This window comes from Stenella coeruleoalba (assembly GCF_951394435.1).
Source record: "Stenella coeruleoalba genome assembly, chromosome: 16".
Classification (NCBI taxonomy): domain Eukaryota; kingdom Metazoa; phylum Chordata; class Mammalia; order Artiodactyla; family Delphinidae; genus Stenella; species Stenella coeruleoalba.
In genome coordinates, this window is record NC_137162.1 from 26,150,901 (window position 1) to 26,165,560 (window position 14,660).

The 14,660-nt window shown below is 55.4% G+C and overlaps 2 protein-coding genes across 9 annotated transcripts in view; both read right to left on the reverse strand.

Moving 5' to 3' along the window:
- Nucleotides 1-435: 435 nt before the first annotated feature.
- NFKB2 (nuclear factor kappa B subunit 2) lies at nt 436-8,189 on the reverse strand. Of its 2 annotated transcripts, XM_079899557.1 has the most exons (23): nt 8,085-8,189; nt 6,725-6,816; nt 6,363-6,444; nt 6,205-6,245; nt 5,852-5,950; nt 5,621-5,772; nt 5,256-5,362; nt 5,003-5,161; nt 4,609-4,713; nt 4,395-4,480; nt 4,178-4,316; nt 3,811-3,939; nt 3,480-3,686; nt 3,259-3,400; nt 2,756-2,870; nt 2,450-2,663; nt 2,132-2,301; nt 1,905-2,007; nt 1,625-1,776; nt 1,426-1,495; nt 1,014-1,186; nt 789-900; nt 436-689 (listed from the first exon to the last, which is right to left on the reverse strand). In XM_079899557.1, exons 2-23 carry the CDS (start codon nt 6,743-6,745, stop codon nt 565-567), a joined length of 2,703 nt encoding a protein of 900 aa, XP_079755683.1. In that variant the 5' UTR covers nt 6,746-6,816; nt 8,085-8,189; the 3' UTR covers nt 436-564. The 2 variants fall into 2 exon arrangements, with proteins under 2 accessions (XP_079755683.1, XP_079755684.1); XM_079899558.1 differs by lacking the exon at nt 8,085-8,189 and having other exon boundaries at nt 436-686; nt 6,725-7,029.
- A 5,381-nt stretch (nt 8,190-13,570) lies between these two features.
- Nucleotides 13,571-14,660, reverse strand: part of GBF1 (golgi brefeldin A resistant guanine nucleotide exchange factor 1) — a 122,191-nt gene continuing 121,101 nt past the window's right edge. For all 7 annotated transcript variants that reach the window (XM_079899562.1, XM_079899560.1, XM_079899561.1 and 4 more), the window contains one exon: nt 13,571-14,585. In XM_079899562.1, the coding sequence (XP_079755688.1) occupies nt 14,305-14,585 (281 nt within the window). In that variant the 3' untranslated portion in view covers nt 13,571-14,304. The remainder of the gene's footprint in view (nt 14,586-14,660) is intronic.

Genomic DNA, 14,660 nt, shown 5'->3' on the forward strand with positions numbered 1-14,660 from the left:
AGGGCCCCTAGACTTTTGATGCTTTTTTTTTTGTGTGGGGGAGACCTGACGTTTCTGCTGAGACACCCCACCCCTGACACCAGCAATCGCCCTCCACCCTGGGGCCTGGCTCAGACAGAAGCCAGGAGTTGGGGCTGAGCTGGTTTTCCCTCCCTCTTCCATGAGGGCTCACCCGCTCTTTCCAGAGGTGGCGGAAGGGTGTCCATGCTGAGGCCCTATGCACAGGCCGGGGGCAGCATGGCCTTGCTTTCCCTCCTTCAGTGGGCCCTGCCCTTTGTATAGCCTCCACCTCCATTAAAACTGCTCTAGACTTGCTGGCTGGGCCTCCTCCTCTATCCAGTGCCTGGCCTGAGGCCAGGATAGGCATTTGGTTCCCAGGAACAATAGTCACACACATCAGGGGCTGCTCTAAGTTGGGGAGGAGGCCACACCCCCTCCCTTTCTCATGAGAATCTTTTATTTGCCCCAACTGAAGGGTGGGCACGGGGTGTTAAATAAGAACTGGAATAGGTGGGGACACTGTACAGAGGGGCCCAGGAAGGGGGCTGGTGGGTGGGCAGCAGTTCAGTGCACCTGAGGCTGGGGATGTCCGTGGCAGAGCCCTCCTGGTGGCTCAGGAGGGGGACCCAGCTTCTCTGCTTCCTGTTCCACCGACTGGCTCCCGTATGCACTGTCCTCCTTCACCTCTGCTGGGGGAGTGGACACGGGGAAGGACATAGGGAAGAGTCAAGGCCTCAAGCCTCCCACCCTCCAAGCCCAGATCCACCTTTGAGGTAGGGCCCCTTTACCTGTGCTAGGCAGCTTTTCTCGGGTCTCAGGACCTCTCAGCAGCCTCACTCCCTCGTCCAGGCCCATGTCAGACAGGGCATCCAGCAGGCCCGCCAAGTCCCCACCAGCCAGCTGAGGAGAAGGACAAGGCAGGAGGCTTGAGTCATGGTTAGGGTGTGGTGTCCGCAGAGAAGCACCAGAGACCTGAGGCTGGGGCATGGAGCACGGGACGGGGACCGACTGACCTTGTAACTGCGTAGGAGACTGCCGCTGGGTGAGGCCGTCTTTCGATATGTGTCCACCAGACTGCGCAGACCCAGCCGTTCTGCCAGCTCTGCCCAGCTGCCCTGGGCTCCTGGCCCGTCTAGCAGATGCTCCAGGTTCTGTAGGACTGTATCCTCGAGTGGCATCTCTGGCTCTGAGGGGGACACACACATACCATGTTAGTTACCCCCCAGAGATGGGCAAAAACACAGCTGAATGCCACCTTTCTCACATGGTAACCTGACAGATAAGGCAGGAAGGGCCACTGGGGGGCAATGGACGGAGGACAGGGATGGAGGAAGGGAGACCTCCTTGAGTGGCCCTGAAGGAGAAGAGACCTCTGTGAGCAGGGGTCTGGGGTCTGGCATCTGGCAATGGGTGGGGAGATCTCACCTGCAGGGCTAGGTGGGGTCAGGGGGGGCGCCATGGTGTCCTGAGCAGCATTTAGCAGCAAGGTCTTCACCTGGGGAGACAGCCTCAGCCTTGACTACCTCCCATCACAGTCCTTAAGCCCAGGTACCAGATACTCAGGACCCATCTATAAGCCCAGCTGCCCCATCCCCTGGTACTTCTAGTCCCAGGCTGGCCTCACCTTGCTGCTGCGAGTGAGGTCAAGAGGTGTGTGGCCCCGAAAGCTGCCTCGGGTGTCCCTCTCAGGGCCCTCAGAATCTGAGTCACTACCAGAGGTGGGGGGCGAAGGCAGTGGGCACAAGGGCTCCTCGTTCTCTGCATGGATGTCGGCACCTGGGTGAGGGGATAGTCATGGAGAAGTACAACAGGAGCCCACATTAAGGATGCAAAGTGGGGGGACTGGGAGGCCCCGCTTTCCTTCCCCCCAGCCCTGTTCATATGCCCCTGAGAGTGAGACTGACCGGCCTTCAGAAGGAGGCGGGTGAGGGTCGGGGATCCCAGTCCAGCTGCCAGGTGTAGGGGCGTGTTTCCCGCAAAGGTACGGGCATTCACATTGGCCCGGAGCTGTGGGGTGCAAAGGAGTGGTTGATCACAGCACCAACTGATTGGCTGTCCCTCCGCCACACCCTCCCCATCCCTAGTCCCTCCACACCCTTGGCTCCATGCCTTCCACAATCCTCAGTCCCACCTTGGTGACCAGATGGGTGACCAACCCCAGCTCCTCCATTTCTGTGGCTAGATGCAGGGCTGTTCGGCCCCCCTGCCGCTCTGCAGCCTCCACTTCAGCTCCGTTGTCCACCAGCAGATCCAAGCACTCGGGGCTTCGGGCACGGACCGCCAGGTGTACAGGGTACAGTCCTAGTGACACAGCATGCTCAGCCTGCAGCTGTGCCCCCAGTGTGACCCCCTGACCATTTGACCTCGATGCCTCATGTCCACTACAGGCACTCACCAGGTACCCTCTCTGGTCCCCACCCTTGCCCGCTGGTCCAGGTGATGAACTCACCTTCAAAGTCTGGCAAGTGCAACAGTTGGGGCATGCTGGGAACTCCACTCCGCAGAAGGGTGCGCAGCACGTCAGGGGCACTGGCACGTGCCCGGAGTGCCAGGTGCACGGCTGAGTCTCCATGCCGATCCAGCAGTGCTGGATCTGCGCCCACCTGCAGCAGGAAGCTCACCACGCTGGTCTGCCCGGTGATCACTGCCAGATGCAGGGGCGTCTGGGGAGGCAGGCAGAGTGAGCCAGGCCTGCTCCTGGCCTAGACCCACCTGACTTCCAACCCCTACCCCCTCACCAATAGATGCCCCTCACCTGGTGCAGGTGGTTGGTGAGATTAACAACGCCGAGGTGCGGGGCGTGGTAGATGACGTGGGCTATTTGCTCAATGACGCTGGTCTGCCCGTGGATGATGGCCAAATGCAGCGGCCTGGGGGTTGGGGAGTAAGACTCTGGCCTAGTGAGCCCAGCAACGCAGCATCCTTCACTCTCAAAACCCCACCACCTCCACAATCTCTCTCCCTCGGCCCCGCCCAGCCCAGACGTCTCCAAGGACATCGCTGCACCTGAACTTAATACTTCCGAGCACCTTTTGCGCTAAGTATGTACTATTATTGTGCCCCTTTAAAACTGAAGTGTGCAGAGATTAAGTATCTTGGACAGAACTAGAGCATAACGAGGCCAGGCTTGAAACCGGGTCTGTCCAACTCCAGAGCCCTGGCTCTTTTTAAAGTCCCTTTCCCGCCCCGCCCCCCCACGACCTTCCACCGCGCCAAGCCCAGGACCCCGCCCGCCCGGCCGCCCGCCCTCCCACCTACGTGTCTCCGTTCTCGTCCTGCGCGGTCAGCAGGTGGCGCTGTCCTGCCAGCAGCGCGCGCGCGTCTGCCGTGACGCCGTAGTCGAGCAAGGCTCGGGCGCTGCGCTGCGCCAGGCCGAACAGGCGCGCGTTGTATTCCCGGGCTGGGGGCGACAGGGGGTGTGGGCATGGGCTAGGTCCCCACCCGCAGCGTCCCGACCGCCCGGATTCCCGAGGCCGTACCTCGATGCAGCAGCTCCGGGGCCTGTTCGCGTTGGAGGGTCCCGGAGGGGGCGCTCAGCTCTGCTGCTTCCTCCCCAGCATCCACGCTAGGCGCCTCGGAGGCCATCTGCGCCCCGCCCCCGCCTCCCGGGTAGCAGCCCATTGGGGCCGCACCGGACTGGTAGGGGCTGTAGGCCAAGGAGGAGGAGAAAAAGCCGAGGCTGCCACCTGTGGACACAGGCAGGACTGTGGGGAGGGGGCACCAGGAGGACTCTTCCAGATTTCTTCCCCCACAACTTTTCTCCCCTTTACCCCTCCCTCATCCATTCCCCTTCCTGCCACCAGCACTCACCTCCTCCTCCAGCTCCTCCATAACCCCCAGCCGAGCCCCCAGAGCCTCCACCCATGTGGGAGCCACCCCCAAAGGGCTGGGAGAAGGTGGGCAAGGCTTTCCTCCGCTTCCGCTGCACCTCCTCCTTGTCTGGGGGGAGAGGCAAATGAGATATTAAAACCCCAACTCACGCCTTGCCTCAAGAGCCCTGTCCCATGTTTGGTAATGGCCTTTCCCCTGAAAGCCCTCAGGCTGGCTCCTAGGGTCACCTCTTACTGGGACCTTCCCTACTCCTGATTTGACTCATGGGTCCCCTGATCTAGTTCTTGGGACCCTCCAGCCAAGCCCCCACCCTCCAGCCCCCGTGGGATCTTCAGCCCAGCTCCACCTTCCACCAGAGGATAATAGGTGAACTGTTTGGAGTCAGAGACATCCCCCCCACGCTTGCGTTTCAGTTGCAGGAACACAGTTACAGGACGCTCAATCTTCATCTTGTGATAGGGAGGTGTCCGGAACACAATGGCATACTAGGGGGAAAGAGAACATAAGGTGTATTAAGGCCTTGGCCTAGTTTCGGCCCAGGCCCAGCCCTGGCCCTAGGGTACCTGTTTGTGAACATCTGTGGGAGAGAAGTCCCCGAAGGCCTGCCATCCATTCTCATCATCCTCGTAGAACCGAACCTCAATGTCATCTACAGGGGAAATTGAAGTTTGGCCACAGCTCCTAGTAGAATCTCCAGGGCCATTTGTCCTGGAGCTGTCCCGGTCCCCAAGCTTGATACCCAACATCCCTAGCTCCCAGCCTAGGCTCCAGCCTCACCTTTCTGCACCTTGTCACAAAGCAGATAAACCTCATCTCCACCCCGCACAGAGCCAGCTGTCTTGTCCATTCGAGAAATCTTCAGGTTTGAGGCTCCAGGAGACTCTATGGAGATGGGATATCAATTACTTGAGAGGATATAATAGCCATGGTCCCAATTATGGAGCCAGAGGCTTTGTATTATCTGAACAACCCCAAGAGGTACAAGAACTGCTAGTATCTTCATCTACTCAAGATGGAAGCCATACTCAGAGAGGGGAAGTGACTTGCTCAAGATCACTCAGCTCATACATGGTGGGGCCAAGTTCAAACCCAGGCCTATCTGACTCCACAGTTCAAGGTTGCCCTCCATGCTCCCTCTGGCACCCAGGCCCCAGGTGATCAGGATACTCACTGCTGTCATGGATGGGTTGAGAGATAACTGGCTTCAGGGGCAGAGAGAAGGAGCCATCACTGGCTCGAAGGAAGGCAGAAAAGCGCAGCCGCACAATGCTCAGATCCATCACCTTCTTTAGTTCCTTGGCCTCCTGCTCCAGCTCCCGACGCTCGGCCTCTGGGCAGCGGGCACACGTGTGACCCCTGGAGTCCTCCTCCTTCTCTACTCCTTCCATGACCACCTCCCATGACTCCCTCCATGTCCTCCATACCCGTAAGGCCCTGGGGCCTGGAGCGAAGCCGCTGTCTCTGAAGTTTTTGTATCATAATCTCCATCATGTTCTTCTTGGTCACATGCAGGACACCCAGGTTGTTAAATCTGGGTAGGGGAGGGGAGGAGTCAGAGGCCTTGCAGGCAGTTCTTTCCTCCTGAGGCACCCTCCCCACTGCCAGGGCTCAGCTCAGCTCTACTTCCTCTAGGAAGCTTTTCTAGTTTTCACTTGGGGCCTTGGGTTCTAGGGCCAACCAGGGTCTCTCCCCTTGGTCAGATGCTAAGCTCACAGAGGTGGGCTGGGGCCTAGAACTGGCAAGCAATGAGGGGGCACGCCAGTGGAGACCAGGGGTAGGGGGCACCTACTGGGCAGTCATATCCTTGGGCCCCACAGACACTGCGCAGACCCCCAGCTCCGAGCATTGCTTGCCCACCAAACTGTGGGCGTGAGCACGAGGCGGGTCACTGTGTGTTACCAGGTCCACCTCTATCTTGGCTGGTCCCTCGTAGTTACAGATCTGTGAGGGGTGAGGGCTGTCAGTAATGCCCATGAATACACTGTCCACTAGCCCACCCTCCAGCACTATCCTGGCTCACCTTGACAGTGGGATACGTCTTCCGACCCTTCTCGCTGGAGGCACCTGGCAGCCCTCCGTGGGAAGGGCCTTCACAGCCATATCGAAATCGGAAGCCTCGCTGAAGGTGCCAGGGCACAGTGACATTGTGACCAGGACAGACACCAGCCCCCCATCCCCCCCAGCCAGCAGTGACCATAATGACTGGATGTGTGTATCCTGAATCACAACCACACCACTGTGATCATCAGCAGCTAACCATCCCAACCCTAAGTGGGTCTGTGTCAGTTACCCTCCCTGTGGCCACCCAGCTGCAACTACCCCACTCACCCCCAAAGCTGAAGCCATCCCACACTATCCCTTCCACTCGCTCACCTGCTTAGGCTGTTCCACGATCACCAGGTAGGGGCCATCAGCTGGGGACAGAGGGGCCTTGCTGAGCCAGGATCTCTGAGCCCACTCCCAAGGCAGAGGGCACATACTCCTCCCTTCCCCTCCCTCCAAGACAAGGGGAGGTCAGGGGACTTACTAACCTGTCTCTGGGGCTGGTTCCTTGGGTCCCACCATGGACGGGTTGAATTTGAAATCATCATATTCAATGATGCCATCCAGACCCTGGTTTGGAGACAGACTGGGGTGGCAGCTGATTCTGACCCCCAGAGCCCTCCACCTCTCAGCTCTGTAAGCCCTCAGTAATGACTCCCTCTCCTCCCCAGGCCCATATGAAAGCTCCTACTGTAAGCAGTTTGTAGACAGACTGACTGACAGGCAGGGTGAGATAATCTGAGGACATTACAGGTGTCGGGGAGTAGATGGCACTCCGAAAGATGGGCAGACAAGCAGACAGGCACGGGGGGGCAGACGGCCGGCTTTGGGGCCAGGCGGCGTGACTCACTGGGTCGTAGCAACTGTCCATGTCTCTGGGCTAGGCCCGGCTCTGTCCGGTGGCTTCGGCGGGTCCTGTTCCCCAGAGTTTCAGGCGCCCGCCTTAGGTGGGGAGGAGTGGCGGGGGTAGGGAGAGACAGATCAGGACGGGAGTTGGGGGAAGAGGGGGGCCCAAATTTGGGGGAGGGTCCGATCTCCTCCAGCTACCCGTCCGGGTGTGGCGGGCAAGATCCGGTGGAGGGCGAAATCTGGAGCTGGGCTGGGCCGGGCCGGGGAAGGGGCAGGAAAGTTAGAACAGCTTAGGAAAGTCCCGAAAATACCACGGGGAGGCGGGGCCGGAGGGGGCGTGCCTGGAAATGACGCCACTGGCCACTCCCCCGAGGCGGGAGGGGCGCGAGATCTTCTCGCTGGCCTGCGGGCGCCCGCAGCACCTCTACAAGCAGAGGAGCGGCGAGACCCAGAGAAGGCCTCGCGGGGTTGGGGGCCACCTCCTCCCTCCAGAGCAGGCGCCAGGGCCTGGAGGGTCTTTCAAGGCCGGGGGAGGCTACTAGTCCGGGGCCAGGCCCGCCTCCCGTCCCCTTCCCCTCCCCCGTCCTGGAGCAACCTCGGGATTTTCTACTCCGAGAGAGGCCACGGCTGATTCACCCCGGGGGGTTTTGGGGGGATATTCCTACTGTAAGGAGGCCTCCTCCCCGAAGGGCTGTAGGCGGGGGCTCTTCCCAGGCGGGGGCCCCGGGGTTCTGCCCCGAGAACCGGTCTCTGGGGCCACGGGGCGGCGGGAGGAAAGGTGTCTCCTCCTTGGGATGGGTTCCTCTATTCCCTCTCCCCGAAACATCTGTACAGCTGTTGATTCCCACACCGCACCTGCTTTGGGGGCCCACGCCCCCCCCAGTCCCATAGCCGTGTGTAATGCATGGATGTGTCTGCATCACAGGTGTACAAGTGTGTTTCGGCCCATGTGCTTGTGTGTGCATGGTGTGAACATGCGTGTACAGGTGAGCGTCCTTTAATCAGTGTGGACACATGTCTGAGCATGTATGTAAGGGCACAGGTGAACATATCTTTGAGTTTCTGCGTGAAGGGTATGGGGTGCAGGCACCTGTGCACGGGTGAGTGTGTTTTGCGTGTGCATGTGTGTGTGAGTCTGAGTGCATGGACGACCCTTTGCACCCGCCGGTATATGTGTAGATGTACGTATGGCCCGCGTCTTTGTACAGGGATATTGATGTGTATCCGCGTGTCTTGTTCGTGTGCGTGCTCTCTGGAGTGTGCAGATGCCGCTCTTAAGCTCTGGGGCTCGGTCAGCTAAGGGCCCTCCTCCTGCCCTTCCCGGCGTCCCGCCACCCAGGGGTCTGAACCCAGCCACTCACCGCGGCGGCGGCTCCGGTTCCGGATTCTCTCCTTGCCCGACCCACCTCGGACGGGTCGCGGCACCTCTCCAACCACCCTGACTCCAGTCGGGAAAGCCCCTTTTCGGCCCCCGGGAGGGGGGAATTCCCGTGACGTTTCCGTGCGTCACTCGCCATGCCCTTTTTTATTGGCTGAAAGTTTAAGTCCCGGACTCGCGCAGCCAATCAGGAGTGGCTCAGGCAGCCCCTCAGAGGAGAAATATTTGCGCAGCGCGGGAAGCAGGAGTGAGAATGACTCTCAGGCGCTGGCTCTGGCCTGGGGACCAGTCCGCTGCGGGATCCGCTGACCGAGTGCCATTCCCCAGTCGAAGGACCCGGCTCCAGTCTCCTCACCCACCCAGGCATGTCCCAGCCGGCTGGCAGCCCCCGCTGCTGCTCGGCTTTATGGTGCGCCTAATACTTTGCCACTTCTGAAGCCGGGGAACCCCAAGGGGAAGCTGGTTTGCCTCAGCCCTCTGGCCCCCCGCCCGGAGCGGGGCCCCGCTGCCGGGAAGACTTAGGGGAAGAGGGAGGAAGTTGATCTTGCAGTCGGTTCCAGAGTGCCATCTGGTGGCCTCTCTGGAGCCGCGAGGAGACTCCGTAATCTTCTCTTAATCAGTCTTCCCTGGAAGCGACAATCTGTACCTAAAACTTGTTCTATAAATGGCAGGTTAACAGCTGGCCAGACTTTCAGACCTGAACTCAGGTCTGCGCCGCGTAAGAGAAATGAGTTGTTTATTTGGGGGACTCAGGCCTTGTTCATCGATCACGGAGATTTGGAATATTAGAATGGAAAAGGCATCCAAAATTAATAGTTAATACTTCCTCCGATGTAGGAAATTGCCTTTTATACAGTTTCCAATGTCCGCTTCGACCCTTCTAGTGGCAGCAAGGTCAGTACAGAATTTCACAAGGTGCTGAACTCCGAGGCTGGACATTTCTGGTTGGTAGAATTTATTTTTAGGAGGTGCCATGAGTAATCTCCATTCTTGCAGGCGTCCTCCCTTCGGCTCACCGAGGTAGAACACAGGCTGTTGTTTCAGATCTTTCCTGCAACTTGCCCCTGACCTTAATAATGGAATTACAGGCCTGCAGTAGCTCTGCATAAAGGGAGACTATTATGGCCCTTGATTTGGGCTATTTCCTGTCACTTCCCCCTCTTCATGTTGCCTGCAAATGGAATGTGCCAGATACTGTGTTAAGATACTTTAGTATAAATTCTTATTCTTCCTCCCAGCAGCACTAGGAGGTAAATATTACCTTTACTGATAAAGAAATTAAGGCTCAGAGAGGTGAATTAACACAACCAAATACACAGCTAGAAAGGGACAGAGTGAGAATCAAACCCAGTCTCTTAACTCTAGGACAAAGCTCTTTCCCCTAAATTTGTATAAAACAAAGCAGGCCTTTCCACTGCACTGTGGGCCTCCAAATAATTTGTCAGAATCCAGGGATATTGTCTACTACCTTCCCCTGGTAAATCAGACCCAAAACCGTTAAATTAAAATGGAATGAGGTTAGATTGGTGTACTACAACTTAGTGAACCTGTGCTAGTTACCATTGATTACAACTGTCCTTTCAAAGTGCTCATAAACCAACAGCTGAAATTGGCATGAACACTTCTAGTCTCCAAAATGTCTCTAAAAGCAACCCTAGGGCTTGAGCTATTCTTTTTTATTTTATTTAATTTATTTATTTATTTATTGGCTGCGTTGGGTCTTCCGTTGCTGCACGCGGGCTTTCTCTAGTTGCAGCGAGCGGGGGCTACTCTTCGTTGCGGTGCGAGGGCTTCTCATTGCGGTGGCTTCTCTTGTTGCGGAGCACAGACTCTAGGCACGCAAGGTTCAGTAGTTGTGGCTCACAGGTTCAAGAGCGCAGGCACAGTAGTTGTGGCACGCAAGCTTAGTTGCTCCAGAGCATGTGGGATCTTCCCGGACCAGGGCTCGAACCCATGTCCCCTGCATTGGCAGGACGATTCTTAACCACTGCGCCACCAGGGAAGCCCAAGGGGTTGAGCTATTCTAATTATGAGATTCTGAGCTGTAATTTCTTTCTATTTATTTATTTATTTGTTTATTTTTGGCTGCATTGGGTCTTCGTTGCTGCACGCAGGCTTTCTCTAGTTGCAGCAAGCGGGGGCTACTCTTCGTTGCAGTGCACAGGCTTCTCATTGCAGTGGCTTCTCTTGTGGAGCACGGGCTCTAGGTGCACAGGCTTCAGTAGTTGTGGCGCATGTGCTTAGTTGCTCTGCGGCATGTGGGATCTTCCCGGACCAGGGCTTGAACCCATGTCCCCTGCACTGGCAGGTGGATTCTTAACCACTGCACCACCAGGGAAGCCTTAGTTTATCTGAAGATTTAAAAAAAGAAAAACCTTTATCATAGAAAGTTTCAGACATATATAGTGGAGAAAATAGTATAATGAATCCCCATGTACTCATCAGTCAGCTCCAACAATTCCCAGTGTTGTCCTGGAGATTTTAACTGACTCAAAGTTTATTGTTAGTTGCTATTGCCTCATCTGTCTCTACTTAAGAAACCTCTTCATTGTTTGTTTCACTAATTTCCAACCTAATGATTATCTCTGTTTCTGTACCCAGGCCTAGCACTACTGCTGGCCCAGAAGAGAGGCACCATAAATTCGCTCCATTCACTCACCAATAAATAGGGAGGGCCTATTCTAGAAATCAGTGTCCCTATTTGAAGACAAAAATCAAATGGTTGTATAATATGTCAGTTGGTGATAAGTGCTACAGAGAAAAATAAAGTAGTAAGAGTATAGAGAGTGACAAATGTTTTCTGTGTAGCAGTCAGGGAAGTCTTCTCTGATGAGGTAACATTTGAACAGTGACTTGAAAAAGTGAGGGGGTGAGTTATGTGGATATCTGAGGGAAGAGCATTCCAGGTGGAGGCACCAGTAGTGTAAAGGTCTGATACAAATGCGTTTGGTATATTTGAGGACCAGCAAGGTTAGTTAGGTAGGTGAGAAAAAGTAAGAACTTTGGATTTTATGCTGAATGAGATGGAGATCCATTTGAGGGTTTTGGGCAGTGGAGTGAAAATGATATGACATGTATTAAAAGTATCCATTTGGCTGCTGTGTGGAGAGTAAAGGGTAGAGAGTATGGGACTAGAATGAAGGAGGGAGACCAGTAGTCCAATAGATGGTGGCTTAGACTTGAGTGGTAGTGGGTGAGGGTGGGAGAAGTAGTCACATTCCAGATAGATTTGAAAGACAGAAGCAACAAGACTTGCTGAGGGATTGGGTGTGGGATGTGGGTGGTGGGGTGTGGGCATTGGTATAAGAACCTAGAAGAGATGAGGGGTAGTTGTACATAAAGTCAGAGTGATGGATGGTATTTAAAGTTTCGACAGTGGACATCACCCCACGATTGAATGTGGAGAAAAGAAGTTGACAAGCACTGAGCCCTGGGGCATTCTTTTTGGGTTTTTTTGGCAGCGTTGGGTCTTCGCTGCTGCGCGCGGGCTTTCTCTACTCTTCGTGGCGGTGCACTGGCTTATCATTGCGGTGGCTTCTCTTCTTAAGGAGCACGGGCTCTAGATGCATGCATGGGCTTCAGTAGTTGTGGCTCATGGGCTCAATAGTTGTAGCATGCAGGCTCTGTAGTTGTGGCTCACAGGCTCAGTAGTTGTGGCTCGCGAGCTTAGTTGCTCTGCAGCATGTGGGATCTTCCAGGACCAGGGCTCGGACCTGTGTCCCCTGCATTGGCAGGCGGATTCTTAACCACTGTGCCCCACCACTACTTTTGAGCTGAGGAAGTGTCATAGGAAAGACCATGGGGTTTAGAGTGAGACAGACCTGGGTTTGAATCCCAGCTTCCTAACTTCCCAGGAATTTGGCCTCTCTGAACCTGTTGCCTCATCTGTAAGAGGAGTAAATACCTCTACAAGGTTGGGTAAGCAGTGCACTTAATATTGACATATATTGGTGTTCCAACAATGTCACTTCTCCATGTTAGGGTCTTAAAAGTCTCTAGCTTTCCTCTGGACTTTTTGAAACCTGCTATCCTAGAGTTCTTATAGGAGACATCATTAAGACCAGCATTTCCCTTCAGATTATTCTATTACTTTCCCACAAGTTTTGTCACTTCCACATCATCAGCCATTCTTTGTTGGTCAGAATTAAGGCCTGAATATTAGTTCTTCTTGTAGTTTCCCTTGCCTGACAGAGACAACACTGTCAACAACACAAGTCACGTATGTCAGTTGATCTTTCTATAACAGAATGAGGCTTCCGACAAATGTTTTTCTTTGCTTGCCAGCGAGGAAGGGTTCAGTTTGCAATTACTCCAGCTTCTTTCCCAATATTTGTAGACTGAGGGATACAGACTTTTCATATTCCTTTGTTCATAGGATGGCCTTCAGGTTTCTATACAGTAGTCAATGTTGTTTCCCCCATAGGGAAACAAGCTTCTGAAGGCAGAGCTGTGGGGCTCAGAAGGGAGAACAGAGATGTTATAGCTGAAGCCAACGGCCCTAGTGTTAACCTGACTGTAGTTCCGGGCTTTTCTGCACTCATACAGAAATGTGCAAAGGAGGAGTGCAGTCTTACTCCTAATTTTCCCAGGGGCAAGGCTTCTAGTTAGTGTGGAAAGCAGGCATGGTCTGGACTACTTGCAGAAGGAAGGGAAGAGGGAGAAACTAGTGTAAGAGCTGCAGGACTCATGTCAGTATTGTTCCACATCAGGCTGTTTCCATTTCCAAAGCACCCGAGGGAGGCACTTACAGACATCCAGACCCAGCAACATCCACGTGGTTGTGCTGAGCAAAGGAAAGCCCAAGGTGCTGAACGATTACATAGTCATCTGGGACCAATGAAGAGGTGAGTGCCCCTAACTCTTCGTGAGGGAGGCCAGCTGGTAGTACAGCAGGTACCACTCTCTGCCCTCCCTTCCCCCGGGGGAAGAGACCATGGTGAAGGAGGATGCCAAGATGATGGAGATGCTTCACTTGGGAAAGCTTAATAGTATTCTGCATCACACCCACAGTACCTCACCCCTGTAGGGGCCACACTGCCTGCCCCATACACACTCCCACTTATTTTACCCTGACGCAAAGGGAAAGAAGGGGAGGGATTCTCCAATCATGCTGCAGTGACTGGGGTAGATGGAGGCTGTGGGATGGGAAGAAATTTTCCCTCCTCAGTTCTGGGCCAAAATGAATGCCCTGTGTCCAGAAACACATGATCACAGCTATGGGCAAGATAGCCTCCCACCCCCTAAGCCCCATGGGCTCCTCTCTGCTCCTGGGACCATGAGGCACATCTGAGGGAAGACTTCTGAATAACTACAGCTCAGCTCTGGTTCACCTTCCCTTTGACCCCAGCCTAGGCTGTCACGCTTATCTCCGATGGAGCAGTTAGGGAAGAGGACAACTGCCAACCCCCTAGCGCATCCCTGGTGCTAAGGGGGCACTGCTGTGATGGTGGTGGTGGGGCAGCAGCAGTGAAGGAATCCTGACTGCGTCCTGGCGTCTGGCTGGCTGGTGACCAGGGGCCACGTGGGCCAGACTGTTGGTAGGCTCAGTCTCATTTCTGTTCATGTGATGGCCTGGGTATCCCGAAACATGGTACCCACAAACTCAAGAAGGAAACCAGAGGGAAAGGCAATGATGTTGGTACTAAGACATTTATTACATCATAAAAAATCCATTGTTGTCCTGTTTTTCCATATGTACATGCTCCTGTGGGCAGTCCCTCTGTCCAGCCCCACCTGTCCACCCTCCATGGCGCCAATCAACTCTCCAAACTGACCAACTAATTAATAAAAGAGGAAGAACTAGAGGAGGTGGCCCAGGGCTGATGGGAGTGGGGTTCGGAGAGGGAAACAAAGTGCAGAGTGATTGGCTTGGCTCTCGATGCCTGACCACGGGCAGGAGGAGCACAAGGGCGGGCACTGCAGGGTTGGTACAGTGATGCCTCCCCGAGCTGCCAGGCTGCAGGTGATACCTGAGTGTGCTCTCAGGTTGGACTCCCAGGAATGGAGAGCAGAGGAGGAAGGTCCCACAGACTGACTGTGGGTCCCAGGAGGGGCTATAAAAGTTCTTTTTCAGGTCCCCATCCAAGTAGCAGTAATAGCAGCTTGGGCTGGGACTGAAGAATTTGTGGCCCCTGGGACAGCTGAGAGGTGGGCCAGGGACAGCCTGGTAGGAAGTACTGGTCCTGATCGCTGAGGGCCCTGCCTTAGTTGACCTCAGAGGTGGGCAGGGGGTCTGTGGGGCGGGGTGTGGCCAGGAGGGGCACAGGTGAGGTGGCCTCGATGAGAGCGGGGTTGAGTATGATAGGCAGAGTCATGGGGGGCACGCCCACCTGCAGTGGGGAGGCCAAGGGCTGCAGGATCAGTGGGGGCTGAGCCAGGGGTGGAGGCCCATCCGGGGTAGGGCTCAGTCTGCTGGGGCTGGATGCCACTGGTGATCCAGAGGAGCTGCTGTTGGCAGGTCGGGGGCCCTCGGGCTTCTCAAAGTCTAGAGGGAAAGCAAGGTGGCTGCAGTCAGACTCGCTCACATTCTGCAGCTAGTTTACCAAACTTCTGCTTCTCC

Coding starts and splice junctions, on each gene's coding strand:
- NFKB2 (XM_079899557.1), bottom strand. CDS start 6,745: ATGGACAGTTGCTACGACCCA. Junction 1,187..1,425: donor GACCCCACCTAGCCCTGCAG/GTGAGATCTCCC, acceptor TGTCCCCCTCAG/AGCCAGAGATGCCACTCGAG. Junction 901..1,013: donor GTCTCCTACGCAGTTACAAG/GTCAGTCGGTCC, acceptor CCTTCTCCTCAG/CTGGCTGGTGGGGACTTGGC.